The sequence below is a fragment of the Ostrinia nubilalis genome, chromosome 2 (genome assembly GCF_963855985.1).
Source record: "Ostrinia nubilalis chromosome 2, ilOstNubi1.1, whole genome shotgun sequence".
In the NCBI taxonomy this organism is placed as follows: Eukaryota; Metazoa; Arthropoda; class Insecta; order Lepidoptera; family Crambidae; genus Ostrinia; species Ostrinia nubilalis.
Window position 1 is genome coordinate 15,324,664 of NC_087089.1, and position 20,829 is coordinate 15,345,492.

At 40.3% G+C, this 20,829-nt stretch overlaps 3 protein-coding genes across 4 annotated transcripts; 1 reads left to right on the forward strand and 2 right to left on the reverse strand.

Moving 5' to 3' along the window:
• Window positions 1-95: 95 nt before the first annotated feature.
• Window positions 96-8,190, reverse strand: LOC135078976 (exonuclease 3'-5' domain-containing protein 2). The gene is made up of 11 exons (XM_063973587.1): window positions 7,840-8,190; window positions 7,465-7,621; window positions 7,078-7,278; window positions 5,931-6,169; window positions 5,012-5,170; window positions 4,255-4,457; window positions 3,545-3,711; window positions 3,114-3,217; window positions 2,549-2,710; window positions 853-1,017; window positions 96-534 (listed from the first exon to the last, which is right to left on the reverse strand). Exons 1-11 carry the CDS (start codon window positions 8,022-8,024, stop codon window positions 456-458), a joined length of 1,821 nt encoding a protein of 606 aa, XP_063829657.1. The 5' UTR covers window positions 8,025-8,190; the 3' UTR covers window positions 96-455.
• A 5,875-nt stretch (window positions 8,191-14,065) lies between these two features.
• Window positions 14,066-16,785, forward strand: LOC135085116 (probable ATP-dependent RNA helicase DDX23). The gene has a single exon (XM_063979878.1). It carries the CDS (start codon window positions 14,225-14,227, stop codon window positions 16,703-16,705), a length of 2,481 nt encoding a protein of 826 aa, XP_063835948.1. The 5' UTR covers window positions 14,066-14,224; the 3' UTR covers window positions 16,706-16,785.
• Window positions 16,776-20,675, reverse strand: LOC135085128 (MICOS complex subunit MIC27). Of its 2 annotated transcripts, XM_063979894.1 has the most exons (8): window positions 20,565-20,675; window positions 20,312-20,472; window positions 19,881-20,047; window positions 19,396-19,505; window positions 18,382-18,517; window positions 17,793-17,962; window positions 17,010-17,051; window positions 16,776-16,889 (listed from the first exon to the last, which is right to left on the reverse strand). In XM_063979894.1, exons 2-6 carry the CDS (start codon window positions 20,470-20,472, stop codon window positions 17,793-17,795), a joined length of 744 nt encoding a protein of 247 aa, XP_063835964.1. In that variant the 5' UTR covers window positions 20,565-20,675; the 3' UTR covers window positions 16,776-16,889; window positions 17,010-17,051. The 2 variants fall into 2 exon arrangements, with proteins under 2 accessions (XP_063835964.1, XP_063835956.1); XM_063979886.1 differs by having other exon boundaries at window positions 16,776-17,051.
• Window positions 20,676-20,829: the final 154 nt, after the last annotated feature.

A 20,829-nucleotide genomic window follows, 5' to 3' on the forward strand; every position in this document is an offset into this window, starting at 1 on the left:
CCTCAGTTTTAATCATAAATTAATCTCATGACAACAAACCTACAAAACTCCGCCACAAGAATCTCATTAGGGAGAAATAAATTATAGATCACACATTGAGATGTAAACTAATATTTTATTTAGTCAAAGAATATTACAGTCAACACAGGCCACTAGTTCTATTTTAGATATGTACAATAATTATTAACAAGACATGAGATTTACATTTACACTTTGCTTAAGCGAGTTTTACCCTTTAAAAATTAAAATACGTATCGTTCTAGACAGTAAAAAAATAGTTTTCATTGATACAGTCTTGATCACAAAATGCAGTTAAACAGTCATGTTGAAAAATAAAATATTACTTTTCATATTTTTTGCTGATCATAATGTAAAAGTTTTTCATTTCATTCGAATTGTTCATAAAGACATAACTATTTATTTAATAAATACACAAATAATATTAATAAATCAAATCACGTCAGCCAGCCTGTGATTCCGATCAATTTCATATCTTCTTTAGGTAGTCGCCCTTCGCTAAGCCTTATACGCAATCTGAAAATTACCAAAATATTATTTTATAAAGGAATTCGGTTTTAGGAGCTGAACTTTAGAATGTATTTCATATAATTTAAAAAAATCCTATTACAATACTTGTCTATTATAGTGGCAAAAAACGAAAGTGCATAGCTGTAGCAATAAATGAAGAAGACATTTTAAATTAAAAAAAATATTGGCGGTTGATATATTTGTTGTCTATGGTTCCAACATAGTTTCAGTTTTCATTGCTCTTTTTAGCCTCAACAGGGTTATGAATTTAGGCGCTAAACTCAAAGCTTAATCAAAGCGCTCTAAAATGACGATATTGTATACCTTTCCTCGTTGTGCCTGACGGACCACAGCTCGGGCATGTGCTGCGGCCGCATGGTCTGCAGGAAGTGCTCGCGCCACATCTGTTCCAGCTGCAAGAGCCCTCCGTGCGCCACGAAATATTCCACCACCTTCTGCCCGTGGCTCTCGTAATCGGAGTTTTCGAACCTGAGGATACAGTAGATTATAATTAGAGATGAAACGGATAGTTGTTTGGCCGGATACCGGATATCCGGCCAGCTGCTAGGCCGGATAGCCGGATATCCGGCGGCCGGATAGTTGGCCCAATTGTCTCGTTGTATGTCGTGACGAGTTTAGCGCCGCACAGGTGCTTCGAACGCGACCAGTGGGTCTATTAGTAGACTAGACTAGTCAAACTTTTTGAAAATCGAATCCGTCCGAATGGAATGCCAGATTTTGCCACTGGTCTAGGGCGCAGATCAATTCGGGCGATTTCGGTTGCCATCGTGAGTGTGTGATTGAATAGCGAAAATTAAATTAGTTTACTTGCTGCGTAATCTGACTGAACTGCATCATGTCATCAGAGGGCCTAGTGAGAGTTTTCATCAAACGCGCTCACTAGTGAGCGCGTCAAAAAATGTCATTAAATGTATGACGGATTGTACAGCGCCCCTAGCGGGAAACGTTCAAAAACTAAAATTTTCATACATTTTTTAAACGCGCTCACTAGTGAGCGCGTTTGATGTAAACTCACATTCAGCCCACAGACGATCAGTAAAAAAAAGATCGCCTATTTTATTTGGAAATATTTCGACATTGACAGATATTTACTATTTATGTATTTGTCATTAGAGTGAATTGCTCAGAAAAATAAATTAGTTTTTTGAAAGGCCTTAATATGGCTTTTTTGTAACTTTTTGGAACTTAAGATAAAAGCCGTCAGTATTATAAGCCATTTAATTGATATTTACCTCAAAGATTAATTTATTTCATTTTATTAATAGGAAATTGTCGTAGTTTTTTAATATCCGGTATCCGGCCGGATAGTGAGTTACTATCCGGTATCCGGCCGGATAGTAAATTTAGGCCGGATATCCGGCCTACCGGATAGTTACCGGATATCCGTTTCATCTCTAATTATAATATCTATGATTTAAAATTTTCGAATTTTATTACATTTAAAACTGAGAACAAGAGACTGATGCCCGTTTTCACCATCAATCTCTAATTTATAAGTAACCCCTATGGTGATTTTTTTTTTGTGATAATAATTTCTGCAATCAGTCGCAAGACTGTAATCAGATATGTTGAGTGTCATTTTATTGTTAAAGAGCAAGAGCTGGCCTATGCCTAAGCTGTCTTCTTAAATTACGTGATTTCTTTGGTGACATATAACAGGAATTTTCTTTTCATAGTGGTCACTTAAAAATTGAAAAATTGGTATTGATCGTGAAAACGGGATGACATTTTTAATCACCACTATAAATCAACGAATCTAAAAAAAACAACAATACACTAACTGTAAAAAATACATCAGTGGACCTAGTATGCGCGCCGCGATAAACTTTTATCGCGCTATTTTATCGATTTTACGCGATAAGATTTTGTGGTCTAAAATCATCGATAAGATTTTATCACGGCGTGTTTCCTAGCCTGCTGATTCAATACAACATTTTTTCGTTAGAGTTACATTACAAAATCTTACGTTTGAAAACTAGCCTACATTGTTTATACGTACATAACTTGGATCTCCGAAGCCTCCGCAAGCAGTTCCTCCGTGATTTTTGCATGCTCCTTGTAGTGATCTAGCAACACCGCCTCTAATTTCTTGCGTCTCTCTTCCGGTAACACGTGTTTCTTGGACTGGAGAAGTAACGCGCGGGCGGCTGATCTTATTTTTCTGTAACAAAAAATATTACGTTACGGCATTAGACATTGGCATTTTGCCTAGTTTAAAAAAATATTGTCGTGGTAGTTGTCTATGGTTCACAAGCGACGCTGACGGGCGCGCCCTGCGTATATCGCTGTGAGTTGCAATATGAGACCTATGGCTGTACAAATAAGGTCGAATTTCACTTGCAGGTGAGGTCCTGTGCGTACTTGACCGTTTTCTTGACGCCGAGGTGCCCTGCATTTATCTGCTAACCGCTCGCGCACGGCCTGATCACTGACATTGCACTATGAGACCTGTCGCTTTACAAATAAGGTCGAGTCTCGCAGGTGACAACTTCCTTAGTTGCTGACTTTGCCGTGCTGCATTCAACTATAAGACCTATGACTTTACAAATAAGGTCGAGTCTCACTTGCAGGTAACATCCTCTGCGTACTTGGCGGACCGCTTGACGTCAAGCGGCGCGCTACATTTGTCTGCTAACCGCTCGCGCACGGCCTGGTCGCTGATGTTGCACTATCAGACCTGTTGCTTTACAAATAAAGTCGAGTCTCACTTGCAAGTAACATCCTCTGCGTACTTAGCGGACCACTTGACGTCAAGCGGCGCGCTACATTTGTCTGCTAAACGCTCGCGCACGGCCTGGTCGCTGACGTTGCATTATAAGACCTATGGCTTTACAAATAAGGTCGAGTCTCACTTGCAGGTAACATCCTCTGCGTACTTAGCGGACCGCTTGACGTCAAGCGGCGCGCTGCACTTGTCTGCTAACCGCTCGCGCACGGCCTGGTCGCTGACGTTGCGTTATAAAACCTATCGCTTTACAAATAAAGTCGAGTCTCACTTGCAGGTAACATCCTCTGCGTACTTGGCGGACCGCTTGACGTCAAGCGGCGCGCTACACTTGTCTGCTAACCGCTCACGCACGGCCTGGTCGCTGATGTTGCTTCGCTGGTGGCAAGGCACGCATAACGGGACCACATCGTGGGAGGAGTGTTCTTTCATCACTTCTGGAATAATAAATAGATATAAATAAATGATTTCCCACTCTCTATTACTTTTGAAATAGACAGTGTGTACACTATAGCACACTTCATAAAATCTGGACAGGATATGACATCATTTCGTCGCTTGCCTCTCTAATTGACGTAACTGACATTTTACAAGATTTTCAGGCGCTTAGACAGATCGATTCGTCTTGCAAAATTGATTAAGATGATGTAGATAACTCAGTTTCGAAAAAAATGTCAGATACGTCAGTTAGAGAGGCAAGCGACGATTGAGCTGAATGAGCTTTGATAACGCTATTTCTCCATGGAGTATGTTTGGAATAACACGCGCTTGTCACTATTAGTTCATGATTTCCAAATTAATTGCAAATACATAGACCTAAAATGGCTGCACGCGTTGGTTTGGACGAACAAAAAGTTAAACGCGCGTTGATCATTAGTTTAAACTTTCATTGATTACTATCAACTTCGTATAGGTAAGCAAAATGCATGGCAAAATCGGTAGCTGAAATGATGATGATGAGGATGTGACTTTACACTCACCAGGGAAATATTTCCTATACTCTCTAGGCACGACGTTCTTCCGAATGTAGATGTTACCAGCGCCACAGACGACACATTTATTTTCTTTAGTGAGCTTGTAGTATGCGCCCACGCTGCCGTTAGCCCGTCCAGATGGTTCGAAGCGAAGGCGGACGGTTAATGGGTCGTCTTTAACCACGTCTGCTATCTGTTTCTCGACGTACCTTTGGGAGAAAAGAGAGGAGAATATTTTTAACAGTCTCACGTGCGAGGAAAAATGCTTTTGCTATATTTTTTTTAATGATTAAGTATTTAAGTACTAAGAAACACGAAAATGTAGTGGAAAAGAAATAAACGAAATACCCACTCAGCAAAATGTTACATTACAACCCGGTCAAGTTAACTGCGCACCTCGCCGGAATGCGACTCGTCCGTACCAGAGCGTCGATGTGACGTCACGGCTGCCTGGTGCGCAGTTAACTCGACGGGTTATAAATGCTGTATCTTATGTACTTGAAATAAGTGATATTTCACAACAAAAATCTGATGTGCTTTCAACTACATTATTTGGCTTACTTGACTTAAGGTCCTAGATGGGGCAGAGGGCGTCCACAATTTTATTGTCCTCCATCGCGATCGGTCTTGAGCTTCGCGTTTGATCTTGCTCCAAGTCTTGCCGATTTTCTTCGTCTCGTCTGCTACAGTGTGCCGCCAAGTTTGCTTGGGGCGACCACTACATTATTTAACAGTTTTCAAAATGTTTGCGAAATATCCTTACCACATAGCTTTTCTGTCGTCACAAGTGCACAGTAGGTCGCCATCGGGCGCCTGCAGGAAGCAATTATGGTAGAGCGGCCGGGAGCGCACCGCGTGCGGGTACCGCTTGCTCGAAACCAACTCTTTATCTTTCTTCTTCAACTGCTTTACTTTGTTAGAGCTGTGAACAGAAAATAAACATAATAATAAATGCAAAAGAGAGATAGATGATGTTTGTCACTCTCTTACCAGACACGAAAAAAAGAAGAAGAAGTGCTGGAAAGATTGTAATCTATATAAATAAATATGAATTGATGTTCGTTAGTCTGATTAAAACTCGAGAACGGCTAGGCCGATTGAGCTGATTTTGGTTTTAAAATGTTTGTCGTAGTCCAGGGTAGGTCTAAACGGTAAGCAAATACGCGCGCGATATTGTTTTTCTGTGACAGACAAAATTCCACACGGGCGAAGCCGCGGGCGGAAAGCTAGTAAGAATAGATGTTTCTCACTCTGTCACAAGATTAGGTGCTGGAAATATTGTAATATTGTAATGCGAAATATGGCTAAATACATACACCCGTATTCACAAACATTACTATGAGCTCTATTCAACGCTATGCGTTCGATTTGCTGCTTCACGTAAGCAAGCATCGTTTGTGAATACGGGCGATAGATAGGTAAAGTTATGGGTGCCTGCCCTAATAAAAAACATGCATATGCGATTTGGCGCGAAGCACATAGCGGCAGTAACATAAGTTTTGTGTTTTCTTCCATCCCTTTCATTCATAACTAGATGCAAGCATGAGTGATAGAAACAAATAATATACCCGAAAATAAAGAAACAATGAAACAAGCACCATGTGAATAGGCTGTGAATTATGTACGCATGGTGATAGCCCATAGGCCAATTTATAAACAAGTTTTTTGAATCGAAAACTTACTCATTTTTCCCTTGTCTGTCCATCTTATTCGTCTTAAAACGTATATCGCAGTACTGCCAGCAGAACTTGTCGAGGTTGTCCCAAATCTCTCCGTTCCTCTTCGTTGACAACCAACGGTTGTTTTTATTCAGATCGTTGACGAGGCGGACGAACATCTTGATAGCGACGTGCGCGTCGGCCGACGCGTATCGGACCTGCCTCGTGGAGAGATCCTCGGCCTCCCAGTCACTGCATCTAATCTGTAACCAACAGCTAGGTTAAGAAAAAGTAGCTAAACATTTTGTTTTTGTTTATGGACCTTAGCTCAGAAAAATAAGGTTTAAAAGTTATGAGACAAAGTCTATTTGAGGGTAAAATAATTATTTATATGTACAATCTATATTTAGAAAAGTGAAAGGGCACTGATTGACTGACTCACTCATCACGAAATCTCATAAACTACAAGTGCTAGGAGTCTCAAATTTTGCATGGGGGTTTCTTTTAGAACGTAGGTAGGCTCACTAAGACGGGATTTTGCAAAAGTCAACCCCTAAGGGGGTAAATCGGGATCCACGCGTACGAAGTCGCGGGCGGCCGCTAGTACACACATATTTGTAAAAAAAAATTCTTTCCCTTTATTAAAACTCATAAGTGTTCAAAAACTTATAGAAAATGAAAGTAATGAGTAATAGTGAAACAAAGGACAAAGATATGTGTAGGTAGATTAGGTCTGTTACTTAGAATAAATGATAACAGTAGTTGATGTCAACAAACTCATAATTCATTCATTCATTGCATCATGTAGTGCAGACAACAGAAGCAAATCAGACTAAAACACATCTTTGTTGCAAAGTTGTCTTTATCACAACTACTTAAGATTAAGTTAAGATGCCACAGTGTTTTTCTTAATGTGCTGTTATCTGTCCTATGGGCCACATGTCCAGCTACCCATTTCTGGTCATATCGTCTCATTCTATCACAAAGAATCGCCATTTGATGAGAGCAAGAGAAAATACGGAAATGGGATAACTGGAACTTTTGGCCCACCGTAGGTACATCAGATGTTAAATTGTAATTTAGAGGTAAAAAATATAAAAACTGCGTATCTTTATTGTTTTGCATTAAAATATTAAAGTTTAGTTTTATTTTAAAACGTCTTGAAACTTACCCTCCAACTTTTGTCCAAGACAACGCCCAGTAAGGACTGGGATAAGGCCCCGAGCCCACCGACCTTGTGCCCAACCAAGTGGGCTATGTGCCTTAAGTCCAGAGTGCCTTCTGTTACAACGCCGTAGTCTTGGTGGAGGTACCGTGCATCGTCACTAGGGGCCAAGCCCACTTTGTAAATAGTCTTGTCTTCTAAAAGTTCCTGAAATGTTAATTAATTGTTTATAATTTTTTTTGGCTTTTCTTAAAAAAAATAACAAATCTTTTTAGGAATTGAGAATGTTGTAATTTTAAAAAAAAAGAAATTTTAAATTTTTAAGAATCTTAAAAAAATACATAATTTCATAGCTATACAATATTTATTTAAATAGAGTAAATAGTAACATACCTTCAATGACTCAGGTACATATTTTAATTGATTTAGACGTATTAAACCACAGTATCCGTCAAACGAAGAGAGTTGCAGCAGCGCCACAGGATTTCTCTTGCCATGCTCTGTCACCCACTCACAGTCAAAACCTATGGCATGATGAGACTGGCATCTCCTAAAAATCAAATAAACATTCATAAAAATAAATTAAGAGGAAACTAATTTTATGTTTTACTTTAAGTACCTATCGAGATTATGATAAATATTGAATTATTTATGATTAATTTAATATTTACCTTTATAAGTATTCTGTACACATGTAGTTTAGTCTAAGCCTGAATAAATTATGAATTTATTTGAAGAAAAACGCAAAAGAAATAATGATAGACATACCTCTTTAATTCAAGTATTACTTCATTGCACAATGTTTCATTAGTCACAACTTTGATAGTCAAGTACTTGAAGGCATTAGATGCATCGCGGAGCTTGTTTTTGTAATAAAACCAGTAAGTTAGACCAGCACATCCCAATAAAACCGCTGCCGAGGTTAGACTAACATTTAAGTTTGAAAACTCCATAACTTATTGAAAAAAATATTATAATTATTACAATAAGGAATCATTTGAAATATTTCTACGTGCGTGCTCTGTGCGTTTTACTGCAAAGTGCAAAATCAAAGAAAATATTAAATTATTAAAATAATTTATCACGCTGGGATCCAGTCAAAATAATCCCACGTGTCAATTTTATTTGACCGACTCATCGTAAATGTCATTCTAATCGCAGTTAAGAAGGCCATGACCTATCCATATTTATGGCCATGACCTTGACCATAATATGGAAAATGAAATTTTTTCGAGTCTCAGAAACATTTTTAAACACATTCTTTCATATTTTCAGTTTTAGGCTACCTAATCTATTCATGTTCACTATTCATTTATCAATAGATAGATACAAATAGCAGCAGAGCGTCTGGATCTTTATAGATTTTTTATGGTTTCTTCTCAGAAAATTAAATCAATGGTTCTTCTTCTTCTTCTTCTTATTAATGGCGATGAACTTGTGTTTTTCGCCACAGGGCACACTGTTCCGCCAATATCACGTGCGCAGCTTTTACACGGTATAGGTATTTTGATAAATTTAAATTTTCAAAGGTACCTATGCTAAGCAAAATACCTAAAACAAAGAGACATCACAAATAAGACAACACAATACATAAACATAACACATGAAAATAAACACAAATGTGGAGGTTTAGTTTTCTGCTAGCTCTTGCCTGTTACAAATTAATTTTGTTAATGTTAATAAATTTAACTAGAGATTTCAAAGTATGGGGATTAGTAAAGTTAAGGACACATTTAAGGTTAGTCGGAAAAGGGAATTTTTTAGGAAGGAAGTCGTATAATGAATGGTCAATTTTGGGGCAGTTGAAAAATATGTGGTTAGCTGTTCCTTCATCCAAGCCGCATTCGCATATGGAGCTATCCTTAATCCGCATTTTGGCAAGATGAACAGGGGTACATGCGTGACCTATACGCAGGCGAGAGATAATGGACACTGTCCTTTTTGGCAAGTGGGGGTGTTTGAAGAACCAAGGTCTAGAGGGAATATCCTGTTGGATATCAGCATAATATTTGCCTACGTATCTCTTGGAGTTAGCCCAGTGAGTATTCCATGACTTGAATAGGTGTTTACGTGGGAGCGAAGAGACATCATGTGCAAATAATTTATAATGATCAAGTGAACCTGTGGATATAGCATTTTTAGCACATGTGTCTACAGTTTCATTGCCAGGGATACCTCGGTGGCTTGGGATCCAGGCTAAAACGATATTTAAGCCACGCTGTTTACTCTCAAAAAGGGCTTCTCTAATTTTGAAGATGATAGGAAATTTGGATTTGGATTTAAATGGGTTAGCTACGATAGACTGGAGGCAGCTCAAAGAGTCGGTAAAGATTAAGGTGTTATTAAGGTGGTGAGAGATAGAATAACGAATAGCCTCTAATATAGCGACTGATTCTCCGGTGAAGACTGATGTAACTGGTGGACACTTAAAACTTAGTGCTATTCTGTATGAAGGTATCCAGACTGCAGCGCCAGTACATCCACCCTCATCTAGCTTGGAGGCATCAGTGTAAATTTTTAGCCAGCCTTGCCAGTGCTCAGAGACAATATTGATAAATTCCTGACCAGCTGAGCAGGAGTCCTTAGAAATGCCAAAGTTAAGGATTATTGAGGGATGGAAAAGAAGGGAATCATAGCTATTGCTGAAAAGAGGATTCAATGGAATTTTTTCAATTGGAGTAGGGAGGCGGTTAAATTTTTGGTAACTCAACAAAACACAAGGTGAACTCTGAGAGGAGTCAGCAGAGCTACTTAGTGAAGAGAGGAGAGCCAGTTTTTCATTCAAAGGGTGATTGGAATTTTGAGTGATTTTAACGTAAAACCGGTCACTTAGGTATTGTCTACGCAAATATAGGGGAGGTTCCACACATTCAATTTGGAGAGCATTAATAGGTGAGGATTTCATAGCTCCCAGTATTATACGTAGACATTTGGATTGGGTTTTATTAAGTTTTTCAAGAGCAGATTTATTACAGGGGTCTAAAAGAAATGAAGCATAATCAAAGTGGCTGCGGACAATGGCGTTATAAAGTAATTTTTGTGAGTATGGATGTGCACCCCACCAGGTACCTGAAAGGGCACGGAGGATATTTAGCCCTTTTTCAGCCTTACCAAGAATGTAATTGAAATGGGGAATACCTGATAACCGAGAGTCTAAAATCATACCTAGGAACTTCACTTGGTTGTCACAAGGAACGCTATCACCGTTTAATGTTATATCAACCTCTGGTGTGTTACGTTTTCGAGTAAAAGTGACGCAACTACATTTTGGAACTGAAATAGATAGTCCATGATTTGTCATCCAGGCATTAAGATACTCCAGAGCAGAGTTTAGGCGCGAACTTGTTTCGGATATAGATTTGGATGAATGATAGAGGGCAATGTCATCTGCGTACTGAAGGATACTGCAAAAAGAGTCTACAGTTCTACTAAGATCGTATGTGTAAATGCTGTAAAGTAAAGGGCTGAGTACAGATCCTTGCGGGAGCCCTTTCCAGACTAAACGGGGAACTATAGAGTCTTGGTATCTCACTGCTATTGATCGTGACATCAACGTGTTGCAGATGAGACGTACCAGTTTCTCCGGGATACTCAGATAGAGCAATTTTTGCCTGAGTATTGGGAGCAACACGTTATCGTACGCAGACGCTATATCCAAGAAGACCCCAACGAGGTAATCCTTATTTTTAAAAGCTACGCGAATATCCGTCGTTAGAATACTTAGACTATCTAAAGTACTAAAGCCTTTACGGAAACCAAATTGGGATTTATCCAAAATGTTATTTGATTCCAAGAACCATTCGAGGCGATTTTTAAGTATGTGTTCCATTATTTTAAGGAGAACGGAAGAAAGGGCTATGGGACGATAAGAGTTATGATCCAAAGGTTCTTTTCCTGGTTTAGGAATAGGAATTATAATTTGTTGTTTCCAAGCTTCCGGTAGAGTACCTTGGTCAAAAAACGAATTTATTAAATTTAGGAAGAGAAGTTTGGCACTTTCCGGAGATTTAATTATAAAAGAGTAAGGAATTCCATCTGCTCCAGGAGATGAATCCTTTAAGCCGTCAAGAGCTGATAAAAGTTCTTCAAAGGAGAAGGGCCGATCTAGAATATTTGATTGGGGAAGAAAACAACTTATAGAAGGGAGGCTATCCATAAAAGGAACAAAGGGAGGGGCTAGTTTATCCGCAAAATCATTTAGCCAAGCTGTAGGGTTGTTAGACGGGGCATTTATAGGGATTAAGGATATACGGAATCTTTTAATTTGTTTCCAGACAATAGAGGAAGGGGTCCTTGGAGACATATTTTCACAAAAGTTTATCCATCCCTTCTTCTTTTTTTTGGCTAAAAACTTTCTTGTTTGTGCAGCAATTTTTTGGTAAAGGATGTAATTCTCCATGGTCATTGAACGGTTGTACCTTTTTTCAGATTCCTTACGTTTTTGGACACTGGCTGTACATTCAGAATCCCACCAAGGAGGAGATATTTTCCGAGATGGATTTTTCAATGGTATGTGATCATCTGCTGATGTTTGTAAGGTGTTAACAAAATCAGAGTATACTGAGAGGGCATTATCATTATTGACTGAAGGTAAATTTTTCAATTTTTCGTTGACTGATGCATGATAGGCAAGCCAGTCAGCTTTATTTAAATTATATTTTAAAAGAGGAGGAGGGCGATTTATTGGGGAGTTATTATTAGGCAAAGATACTATAATGGGAAAATGATCACTACCAAATGTGCTGTTTAGGACTTTCCATGAGCAAAGTGAGGTCAAATTTGGAGAACAGAATGACACATCTACGGCCGATGCTGGGTTTTGGGTTGGAGCACATCTTCTTGTTGGACAACCATTATTCAAAATACAAAGGTCAAGCTCATCCAAAAGGTCTAGGAGCAATGAACCTGGAGAGTCGGAATGGTAGGAGCCCCATAAAACGTGGTGCGCATTTAAGTCACCCAAGATTATAACTGGAGGAGGGACAGATAGAATAGCAGAGCGCAGTTCATTGATGGAGGAAGCGTTAGGGCGGGGAATGTATACGGATAAAAGGGAGATATCAAATATTCGTATAGCCACGACATTGATGTCTTGACTATGCGAAGGAAGGGGGAGTTGATTATAGGGAAGGAAGCGTCTTACAAGTAAGGCACTTCCCGCGTAGCCATCATTCCTATCATCCCGGAGGCATGCGTATCCTGATACACGAAAATGTGAACCAGGAACCAGCCACGTCTCCGAGATAGCTAGGACTGATGGAGAGTATTTACTTATAAGAAAAGTTAATTCATGTTTTTTGCGCCTAATACTTTGGCAGTTCCACTGGACTACCTCCTTGTCCATTATTATTAGAAGTTATCTGCGAGATTTGGGAAAGCATTTGCGCAACGTTGGGCGGTAGGGCGGTATTACGACCAGAAACAATATGAATGATTAGAGAGAGAACCATCTGTAAAAGGTTATCCTCTCCCAGGGAAGGAGAAGAGTCACCGTTCAGGGCACAACCATTAGGTAGGGAGGAGGCACAGTTACCAATTATGGCTTGATGCGCCTGCTTATCGTAACCCTTATCTAACGGAGTATGAGGGCGGGATGTTCGGGGAATGGTCTTTCGGTATGAGATCGTTTGGTTGGGGTGTGAGGAGTGACGTAAGGGAGGTTGAGAAGCAGGACTGGTGGTTTGAGAGGATGGAGATTTAGTAATGTCCGCATATGATTTGCGGGCAGGAGGAAACTGAGAGGAGGCCTGAGAGTAGGAAATGTTATCCTGAGACATTGTTACTTTGATAGCCTTTTGTCGAGAGTGCTCTGGGCAGGACTTGTTTGTTGCAAAGTGGTGACCTAAACAATTAATGCAAGTGGATTTGGCCTCTGTGACATTACATTCTTCTGCTGTGTGAGGTTGAGTGCAACGATAGCACCTAGGTTTAGACCTACATTGAGCCTTGATGTGACCAAACCGACAACAATTGAGGCATTGGATTGTCGGGAGTTGGTAGGTCTCGACTGGGATGGAATTGTGGCAGCAGAAGACTCTTTGTGGCAGTACTTGTCCCTTGAATGTTACTACAACTGATTGTGTGGGGACCCACGATATTTGGTTATCATCCCTAATCTGTTTTCTATTTAACCGACGAGCCTTCAGGAGGATACCACAGCCGTCGGGGGTTGTTAAAGATTCTGCAAGTTCCTCCATAGACCAGTCAGTAGGAATGTTCCTAATGAGGCCCATGCGGGTCACATTGTAAGTGGGGATTAATGCAACATACTTGTACATAGGCAAAATGTCATTGTTTAGAAAGTTATTTGCTGCACTGGCTGAAATGAATTCGACGGAGATCTTGTTTCTGCCGATTTTTGTAACGCCGTCTAAGATGATTCCCTGAATTTTATTGGTCACCAAGAATTTGCCAAACCTCATAGGTTGAATGAAGGCTGGAGAAGAAGGTTCCGATTCTATGTGAGACACATGAACCAAGAAGGGGCCTTTGTCTTCGTCTGTATATGTTTTTGGGGCTATTACAAGTGAGGGGTGTGTGTACATCAGTTGGTTGTTTTGGGTTAATGATCCATCTGTATTCGTCTTCTTAGCCGGCTCGGTATCACCTACCGTGTCAAGACGGCGTTTGGTAGCCGTTTGGGAAAATAAAGGCGGGGAAAGCTCCATATCGGCGGCCTGATCTGGGGGATCAGGCGGATCGGGAGGAATCACCTCCATTCTGCTAGGTACTTACCAAGGATAGAGCAAGTTAGTTACCACCACCGTTGTTTTATTGATAATTGAGCTTAGGATTGGTTTTCTCTAAAAATAAACAGTGAAATTACAAAATAAATACGCTCGAATTCCAGAAACACGTGTAGCCACTGACACTCGCGAAACGGAACTCCAAATCAATGGTTTCTCCACCATTTGAATCGTACTTTCGCCCGTTCAAATATTTTTAGCTTTTGACGTCTGTCAAAGTCGTCAAACGAACGAGCGATATCATCTGTGGAGCGAACTGTCAAAAATATTTTCCCCTGGATGTCGCACGCAAGTTTACATTATTTTCTGTATTTTCCTGTGTATTTCATTCACAATTTTCGTTAAAATTCCACTCACTCAAGCTCTTTGTTATGGTTTACGAATAAAGTAAAACCAAAGTACCCGCCATGGCTAGAGACAGAAGTCCTGAAAGGCGAAGATCTCGTTCTAGAGAAAGACGTGAAAGAGATCGTCACGAAGACCGCGATTCTCACCGGGATAAAACAAAGCGCAGAGAAAGATCGCGGAGTCCGCGGAAAGAGCGAGACAGGTCGCGCAGTCCTGGCAGAAAAGACAGAGACAGATCGCGGAGCCCGAGGAAAGAACGCGAACGTTCCCGGAGCCCGAGGAAGGAGCGTGGTCGTTCCAGAAGTCCGAAGAAACGCGACGGTAAGGAGAAGGATAGGCGTTACGATGATAAAGAAAAGAGCAAGAAAAAAGAGGATGAAAAGCCAGAAGAGGAAGAAGATACTAAAAAGATGGAGCCCAAACCCGTTAAACGTGAGCCACTGTCTTTAGAAGAACTTCTCGCCAAGAAAAAGGCTGAAGAGGAAGCTCGAAGCAAACCAGTGTTTTTAACCAAAGAGCAAAGGGCAGCGTTGGCATTAGAAAGGCGTCGTGAACAGGTTGAAGCTATGAGAGCCAATGTGGAGAAACCCTCAATAACTACTATTGATCTAACTGGTAGTTCTAGTTCCAACTCTAAGAAGGATGAAGAAAAGAAGCATAAGGAGGACAGAGACAGAAGAGAAGAGGAAGGGAGAAGGGAGCAAAGAGAGAGGCGGGAGGAACGTAAGTATGATGATAGGAAGTCTGCAGGAGACCGTCGTGATGACAAAAAAGATAAAAATGAAGAAGTATCCAAGACTAAAGACAAGGAAAGAGAAGAAGAAGCTATCAAAGCTCGTTACTTGGGAATCATCAAAAAGAAACGTAGAGTGAGACGTCTCAATGACAGAAAATTTGTATTTGATTGGGATGCTTCAGAAGACACATCGAATGATTACAATCAGCTGTACAAAGAAAGGCATCAAGTACAATTCTTTGGAAGAGGTCATATTGCTGGCATAGACATTAAGGCACAGAAAAAAGACCACTGTAAGTTTTATGGTAATCTTCTGGAGAAACGTAGAACAGAACTTGAGAAAGAACAAGAGAAAATAAGGTTGAAGAAAGTAAAAAAGAAGGAAGACAAACAAAAATGGGATGACCGTCACTGGTCTGAGAAAGACCAGGATGAAATGACTGAAAGAGATTGGCGAATCTTTAGAGAAGATTATAATATCACTATCAAAGGTGGCAAAATCCCCAACCCTATTCGTAATTGGAAGGAGGCAGGTTTCCACCAAGACATTATGGATATCATCAACAAAGTTGGATACAAAAGCCCCACACCAATTCAGAGACAAGCCATACCTATTGGTTTACAAAATCGAGACATCATTGGTGTCGCCGAAACAGGATCTGGTAAAACACTGGCTTTCCTCATACCTCTTCTGACTTGGATCCAATCATTGCCCAAGAGTGAGCGCATGGAAGACGCCGATCAAGGACCGTATGCTATCATATTGGCGCCAACTCGTGAGTTGGCCCAACAAATTGAGGAAGAGACTAACAAATTCGGTATTCCACTTGGAATCACGTCAGTCGTAGTCGTCGGTGGTTTATCTCGTGAAGAGCAAGGTTTCAAACTGAGATTGGGTTGTGAAATCGTTATTGCAACGCCCGGTCGTCTCATTGATGTTTTAGAAAACCGTTATCTAGTACTTAATCGCTGCACATACGTGGTACTCGACGAAGCCGATCGTATGATTGACATGGGTTTTGAACCTGATGTGCAGAAAATTCTAGAATACATGCCCGTATCGAACATCAAACCGGACACTGACGCAGCCGAGGATGCGTCGGTTCTGCTGGCCAATTACAATACTAAAAAGAAGTACAGACAAACTGTGATGTTTACAGCAACTATGCCTCCGGCTGTGGAGCGTTTAGCCCGAAGCTACCTTCGAAGACCGGCAATCGTCTACATAGGATCGGTCGGTAAACCAGTCGATAGAACCGAACAAGTGGTCCACATGATTGGCGAGAACGAGAAGCGTAGGAAGCTGACCGAGATTTTGCAACGCGGAGTGGAACCTCCGATTATTATTTTCGTCAATCAAAAGAAAGGGGCTGACGTGCTCGCGAAAGGTCTCGAAAAGCTGGGCTTCAATGCGTGTACATTGCACGGTGGTAAAGGGCAAGAACAGCGTGACTTCGCACTTGCGAGTCTCAAGAACGGGTCTAAAGATATACTTGTCGCGACAGACGTCGCCGGTCGTGGTATCGACATCAAGGACGTCAGTATTGTCATCAACTACGACATGGCGAAGACTATTGAGGACTACACGCATCGTATCGGTCGTACTGGTCGTGCTGGCAAGACTGGTAAAGCCATATCGTTCGTCACGAAAGAGGATTCGGCTCTGTTCTACGATTTGAAACAGGTCTTATTAGCTAGCTCTGTGTCGACATGTCCTCCTGAATTGATGAATCACCCAGAGGCTCAGCATAAGCCAGGCACAGTAGTCACCAAGAAGAGGCGAGAGGAAATGATTTTTGCATAATGCAGTTCTGTTAATCATTTAAATTGGAATTCAATGAATTGTACTTTTTAGGGTTAAATAAAATACGATATGTAAAAATATACATTTATTTTCAATTTACACTGTATTCTAGCAGACAATAAGTTAAGTTTTCACTAACAGGTTTACATTGCTGTTTGTATGTTGCTTGATAGTTAAGATGTGGCTGTAAAATAAAGAAATACTTGGTGACATTTTCATAGGTAAAAAACCAATAAGGGTAGAAATATTCTTTGAGCTAGCTGGGAGCCTATCTACCGCTAGGTAACTATGTAGGTATACGTACTGGGTACAGCTTGACTTTCTACGTCTTCTCGAAATAAATAATCTGTAAAATAATAAACAAAAAATATTAGTTACCTAGGTACTCACTCATTTGTATAAGGCTGGATTTCTTTCAAAGGAGAGGGGAAGAGATGCGTTGTAAGAAATCAACAGATATTAGGTGGCGTTTTCATTCACGTCTGTACGCAAGCGCAGATGAGAGATGTGAGACGGCGCTAAACAGTTATTTTGCATACAATATTCTTAGTGCACCCAGAGTCACTTTAGCTACGTCACATCTAATGGTATACATACAATACAGCCCTTCGGGTTTGGCTATAATTATCTTTTTTCATGAAGACATTATTTTTTATAATAGGTAACGTGCATTAATCAGTTACATGCAATAGGATTGAAGCTTTTATGGTAAAAAAAAATCCGCAACCAGATCAAGCATAAAAAAGCATTGCCTAACAGTAGCACACTAAAAAGGTCTATTTATCCACCACAAGATGTGTAATATTGAAAAAATAAATTAATCAATGTCTTAAGTATGTTACTAACGATTCTCAAGTTTCCACGTTACTCTATTTGAAGCGTCAATACAAAAGAAAATTAAAGAAAGCCCACGAAAAATCCATGCTGTAAAATCACACACCAACCAAAAACGTAGCAGGCACAGCACAACAGAAAGAAACGAAAAACATGCTGTTAAAACAAAATCGTCAAGAGAATGCCAGAAGTCTAAACTAAATCGAAAGCCCATGCCTACGTGCAGGAAAACCACCACCATTACAATCTATACCTAATCCTTTTTCTCCTCTGACTTGGAGTCGGGTTCCTTAGACGGTGGCGGCATGACTGCCTGCTTCACTGATGCAGCCATTGACACGGTCAGGTCGACAAACTCCGAGAAGTCTTTGGGGAAAGACAGCTCAGGGAATTTGACCTCGAGTTGAGGATCACCCGGTTTTACTGATGAAATAAGAATTCCTTGTACAATCTGATGTGACTATAGACCGATATTTATCTGATATAGTTGAATAAAGAACTGGATATTGGTTACGGTTGCGTATAAATCTCTTGCTAACCCGCTCCGCTCACTAGTCATTTTTTTTTTAAATGACAAGAGGCAAACGAGCAGACGGATCACCTGATGGTAAGTGATTACCATCGCCCATAGTCACCCGCAGACCCAGGTCGTATGTAGAAATGTAAATAGAATAAATCTGATTCTGAAGAAGTTAGTCATCAAATCATCTTCAAACAAAATCATTTTTCTATAAAAATAGATAAGTTAAATATTATCTTCGACATTACAAACTGAATACATATCTTATCAATCCTGCATTACTTTCTATTGAGATAAAAAAGTAAGTGATGTCTGTATTTACCTCCATATAAGAAGTTGTACGCGATATTGATGTACTGTTTCGCGAGTGCACCATTGCTCTTCATCAGCTCTTTAGTTTGTTCTGGGAAGCACACTAGACCCATACCGGTGGTACCGAGGCCAGTGTAGAACAGCCGCTGTAATTGTAAAAAAACATTAATTAAATAAAAGCCAAAGCTCACGATGGGTTGCAGCGCCCCACCGCAAAGATTTCGCCGTTTAGGCCTCAGCCTCGAACTTAGCGGGCAGCGGGGCGGCGGCGGCGGCGGCGCGGGAGCGGGGCGGGCAACGCAGACCCGTTCTCGAAACCAGCGGGCAGCTCGCGCGGCGCTTTAGCGGCGAAGTGTTGTGTTCGGGGTTTGTATTGTCGAGATATTTGTTTTTATTCGCAAACGAAATGTCTGAACAACGGCGACAATTTTATTTCGATTCAAATTTATTCCTAACGCTCGATTTATTGTGGGCAAAAGAAGGAGTGCGCTGCCCGCTCGTTACCCGCTCCCTCGCCGCTGCCCGCTCCGGCGCCGCTGCCGCGCCGCTGTTTTCGAGAATCGGTCTATTTGATTTCACGCATAAGATCCTGCCGCTGCCGCGCCGCCGCCGCTCCCGCCCCGCTGCCCGCTAAGTTCGAGGCTGAGGCCTAAGCGGCACCGCTCGCGTGTCCGCCACAGATATTTTTATGTAAGACAAACGACGCGACGTCTCTAAACGGGCTTTGGCTCTAAAGGTCGGAACGCACGAACTTCCTTTTAGCGCCGCCCTTATTGAGAAACATATAATACAAAATATATGAAAGAATACTTTGACGCTTTTGATGTGCTGCCCAGGCTTATCCTTAATCCTGCCAAGTAACTATGTGATAACAGTTTGTTGAATGTAAAAGTAAATGGACAGATCATTACAGGCCACAGGGATACATTTTTCATTGGTTTTGGGCCTTAACACAAAGGCAATAAAGTGGCAATTATATTACCATAGTCTGCTTGTTGGTTATTATAAGTAAAAATATACTTACCCTGATGATTCCACCCCTTAGTCCAAATATGAAGCCAGTGAGACCTCCCATTGCAACTGCTCCATACCGCACCTCCTTGTTTTCTTCCTCACGCAAGTATTGCACAATCCCTGAAATAGTTTGAAATAATTGGCGATACAATATTTTCAGAACTATGAGATAATAATAATATGTTTTGTTATGTAAAAGATAATCTCAGCAATTAATAATTTAAAATTCTCTCTCCAGCTATAAAACTCAAATTGCTTTCAGGATAATCTGCCTGAGATGGCTTTAAGTTACTTATATTCTTTTGGTTGATATTGAGTAAGTTCAAGAAATTGGGTTTAACTAAATTTCATCAAGGTTTACATTATAAAAACACAGGTCATTGTGGAAACCCTTGGGGGAGGCCTTTATCCAGCAGTACACGTTATTTGGCTGAAAAGAACGAACAAACTTTTAAAAAATTATAATTTTAGATAATAGAGTATGTCTGTACTTACAATCTGATCTATCTCTAGCCTCATGGTAGTGCTCTTGCACTGTATTTTTAACTGCGTCTGTTTGTTCCCAAACATTTTGAACCTGCTCTCGCACCGCCTTCACTGGAGTCAGCAGTGCAGTTTTGATGTAACCAGGTTTCTGTTCTTTTGATTTGGACTCTATGAACCTATAGACATAAAGATCATAGTTGTAAGGATGTTTTGTAATCTGCAATATTATTGAAACAGAATTAACCAGATACTTAGATTTTATTAATCTAAGACCAGATAGATCAAAATTTCTTGAAAAAACAACACTTCTAACTTTCTAATATATGCAGCAAGTAATAATAGATATGGTATATACAATAAAGGTCTTCAGTAACCGGTTATAACCAATACTTTTTTCTAAAACAGCAAGATCACAAAGAAAAAGGTTAAGTTTTACTCACTCCCCATAATCAGCGTGTGGCGCTTCGTATATGGGCAGGTCAGACGGCCTCATGGGAGGAGGCTTCGCAGGACCACTCGGCTCATTCGGCACGGGAGTTGCCGCCTTCACAGTAGGCACCAAAGCCAGTAACCCGGACCCTAAAACTACCTTTCGCAGCATCTAAACAAAACAATATTACAATGTACACACACTTTCACTTGCAAGATTGCAGTTGTTAGATTGTACACATATTATTAATAAACTCTATATACCTCAAATGAGATGTTCCACTGCTATAATTACATAAATATTAATTTTCGTAAAATTTTCGCTGATCAGCTGCTTGATTTGACAGCTGAATTTGACGTTATGTAAGCAGTTGCCAAAATTAATTAAAAATGCTACTATTATGGTAGATTTTTCAGAATGATTTTAATTCTAATAAATGGACAATGGTGATACCTTATAGAGATAATTTACGATACCATAAACTTACTAGAAAATGAATTTCAAATTATTTATTAGGGACGTACGAAA

Bases quoted from the DNA above. Each gene is read 5' to 3' on its own strand.
- LOC135078976 (XM_063973587.1), bottom strand. From the start codon at position 8,024: ATGGAGTTTTCAAACTTAAATGTTAGTCTAACCTCGGCAGCGGTTTTA. The intron at 7,279-7,464 runs GTATGTTACTAT...TTAACATTTCAG, and splicing joins ATGTACCTGAGTCATTGAAG to GAACTTTTAGAAGACAAGAC. The intron at 4,458-5,011 runs GTAAGGATATTT...TTTCTCCCAAAG, and splicing joins GACGACAGAAAAGCTATGTG to GTACGTCGAGAAACAGATAG.
- LOC135085128 (XM_063979894.1), bottom strand. From the start codon at position 20,472: ATGCTGCGAAAGGTAGTTTTAGGGTCCGGGTTACTGGCTTTGGTGCCT. The intron at 20,048-20,311 runs GTGAGTAAAACT...TTATGTCTATAG, and splicing joins CCACACGCTGATTATGGGGA to GTTCATAGAGTCCAAATCAA. The intron at 19,506-19,880 runs GTAAGTACAGAC...AAACTATTTCAG, and splicing joins GGCTAGAGATAGATCAGATT to GGATTGTGCAATACTTGCGT.
- LOC135085116 (XM_063979878.1), top strand. From the start codon at position 14,225: ATGGCTAGAGACAGAAGTCCTGAAAGGCGAAGATCTCGTTCTAGAGAA.